This window comes from Numida meleagris, unplaced genomic scaffold, assembly GCF_002078875.1.
Source record: "Numida meleagris isolate 19003 breed g44 Domestic line unplaced genomic scaffold, NumMel1.0 unplaced_Scaffold442, whole genome shotgun sequence".
NCBI classification, from domain to species: domain Eukaryota; kingdom Metazoa; phylum Chordata; class Aves; order Galliformes; family Numididae; genus Numida; species Numida meleagris.
In genome coordinates, this window is record NW_018364658.1 from 43,805 (window position 1) to 46,229 (window position 2,425).

The following is a 2,425-nucleotide window of genomic DNA, read 5'->3' on the forward strand; positions in this document are numbered from 1 at the left end:
GGGTTGGGTTGGAAGGGTCCTGGAAGCTCACAGAGCCATGGGATGGTTGTGTTGGGTTGGGTTGGGTTGGAAGGGTCCTGGAAGCTCACAGAGCCGTGCAACCCCTTCCCCAGATGTGCGTGACGTACTCCAAGCAGTTCACCCAGCTGGGGAACATCGTGGAGACAATCAAGTGAGTGCCGGGGGCGCGCGGTGACACGCGGTGACACGGTGACACGCGGTGATGCCCGGTGACACGCGGCGATACCCGGTGACACGCGGTGACACACGGTGACACGCGGTGACATGTGTCCCCCCCCCCCCGCCCCCCAGGTTGGAGCAGCTGGCGGAGGAATGCCGGCGCAGCATGGAGCTGCTGAAGCTGAGCCACGCGCGGGGCGGCCCCGTGCCCAGGCACCGCTACGAGCAGAGGACCTTCAACGTCATCAAGTGGGGTCCCCCCCCCCTCTGCTTTGGGGTCCCCCCCCTCTGCTTTGGGATCCCCCCCCCTCTGCTTTGGGGTCCCCCTTCTGCTTTTTGGGCTCCTTTCTCTGCTCTTTGGGGTCCGCCCTCCGCTTTGGGGTCCCCCCTCCGCTTTGGGTTCCCCCCTCTGCTTTGGGGATCCCCCTTAGTTTTGGGCATCCTTCCTCCACTTTGGGGTCCCCCCTTTTGCTTTGGGGCACCACCTCTACTTTTGGGGTTCGCTCTCTGCCCTTACGGGTCCCCCCCTGCTTTAGGGGTCCCCCCCTCTGCTTTATGGGGGTCTGCTCTCTGCTTTGGGGTCCCCTCTTTGCTTTTGGGGTCCCCCTTCTGCTTTTTGGGCTCCTTTCTCTGCTCTTTGGGATCCCCCCTCTGCTTTGGGGTCCCTCCTCTACTTTTCGGGTCCCCTCCCTGCTTTGGGGTCCCCCCTCTACTTTTGGGGTTCCCCCTCTGCCCTTAGGGTCCCCCCCTCTGCTTTATGGGGGTCTGCTCTTCGCTTTGGGGTCCCCCCTCTGCTTTTGGGTCCCCCCTCTGCTTTTGGGTCCCCCCTCTGCTTTTGGGTTCCCCCTCTGCTTTTGGGGTCCCCTCTTTGCTTTTGGGGTCCCCCTTCTGCTTTTTGGGCTCCTTTCTCTGCTCTTAGGGGTTCCCCCCTCTCCTTTATGCGGGTCCCCCCTCTGCTTTAGGGTCCCCCCTCTGCTTTAGGATTCCTCCCTTCTGCTTTATGGGGGTCTGCTCTCTTCTTTGGGGTCCCCCCCTCCTCTTTGGGGTCCCCCCCTCCTCTTTGGGGTCCCCCCCCTCTGTGGGTCCCCCCATTNGTTGGAAGGGTCCTTGAAGGTCATGGGAGCATGGAATGGTTGGGTTGAATTGGAAGGGTCCTTGAAGGTCTTAGAACCATGGGATGGTTGGGTTGGGAGGGTCCTTGAAGACCATAGAACGCTGGAACAGGTCAGAAAGGTCCTTGCAGGTCATGGGACCATGGACTGGTTGGGTTGGGTTGGAGGAGTCCTTGAAGATCATAAGATCAGGGAATGGGTTGGAAGGGTCCTTGAAGGTCATAGAACCATGGGATGGTTGGGGTGGGTTGGGAGGGTCCTTGAAGGCCATAGAATCATGGAAGAGGTTGGAAAGGTCCTTGCAGGTCGTGGGACCATGGAATGGTTGGGTTGGGTTGGAGGAGTCCTTGAAGATCATAGGATCATGGAATGGGTTGGAAAGGTCCTTGAAGGCCACAGGACCATGGAATGGTTGGGTTGGGTTGGGTTGGAGGGGTCCTTGAAGGCCATAGAATCATGGAAGAGGTTGGAAAGGTCCTTGCAGGTCGTGGGACCATGGAATGGTTGGGTTGGGTTGTGTTGGGTTGGAGGGGTCTTTGAAGGTCATAGAACCATGGAACGTGTTGGGTTGGGTTGGGAGGGTCCTTGAAGGCCATGGAACAGGTTGGAAAGGTCCTTGCAGGTCATGGGACCGTGGAACGGTTGGGTTGGGTTGGGATGGAAGGGTCCTTGAAGGCCATAGAACCATGGAACGCGTTGGATTGGGTTGGGGGGGTCCTTGAAGGCCATAGAAGAGGTTGGAAAGGTCCTTGCAGGTCATGGGACCGTGGAACGGTTGGGTTGTGTTGTGTTGGGATGGGAGGGTCCTTGAAGGCCATAGAACCATGGCACAGGTTGGAAAGGTCCTTGCAGGTCATGGGACCATGGAAGGCCATGGAAGAGATTGGAAAGGTCCTCGCAGGTCGTGGGACCATGGAATGGTTGGGTTGGGATGGAAGGGTCCTGGAAGGCCATAGAACCATGGCACAGGTTGGAAAGGTCCTTGCAGGTCACAGACCCACGCCCAGCAGGGCCGGCCCCGACCTCTCCGTTCTCCTTCCCCAGAGCCTGGAGCCGCTGGTGGCCGCGGCGGCGCAGGGGCAGCCGGTGTCACCGAGCAGCGTGCCCCCTCCTCCCGGTGCGACCCACAACCC

The 2,425-nt window shown here is 59.9% G+C and overlaps 1 protein-coding gene across 1 annotated transcript; it reads left to right on the plus strand.

Moving 5' to 3' along the window:
* The first annotated feature begins 14 nt into the window (after nt 1-14).
* On the plus strand, nt 15-1,267 carry LOC110391659. Its single transcript, XM_021383614.1, has 2 exons — nt 15-172; nt 313-1,267. The coding sequence occupies exons 1-2, from the start codon at nt 38-40 to the stop codon at nt 1,159-1,161; spliced, it is 984 nt and encodes a 327-aa protein (XP_021239289.1). The 5' UTR covers nt 15-37; the 3' UTR covers nt 1,162-1,267.
* The last annotated feature ends 1,158 nt before the right edge of the window (nt 1,268-2,425 follow it).

Excerpts from the sequence above, each read along its gene's own strand:
- LOC110391659 (XM_021383614.1), top strand. The coding sequence starts at position 38 with ATGGGATGGTTGTGTTGGGTTGGGTTGGGTTGGAAGGGTCCTGGAAGC. Across the intron at positions 173-312 it reads AACATCGTGGAGACAATCAA|GTTGGAGCAGCTGGCGGAGG; the intron begins GTGAGTGCCGGG and ends CCCGCCCCCCAG.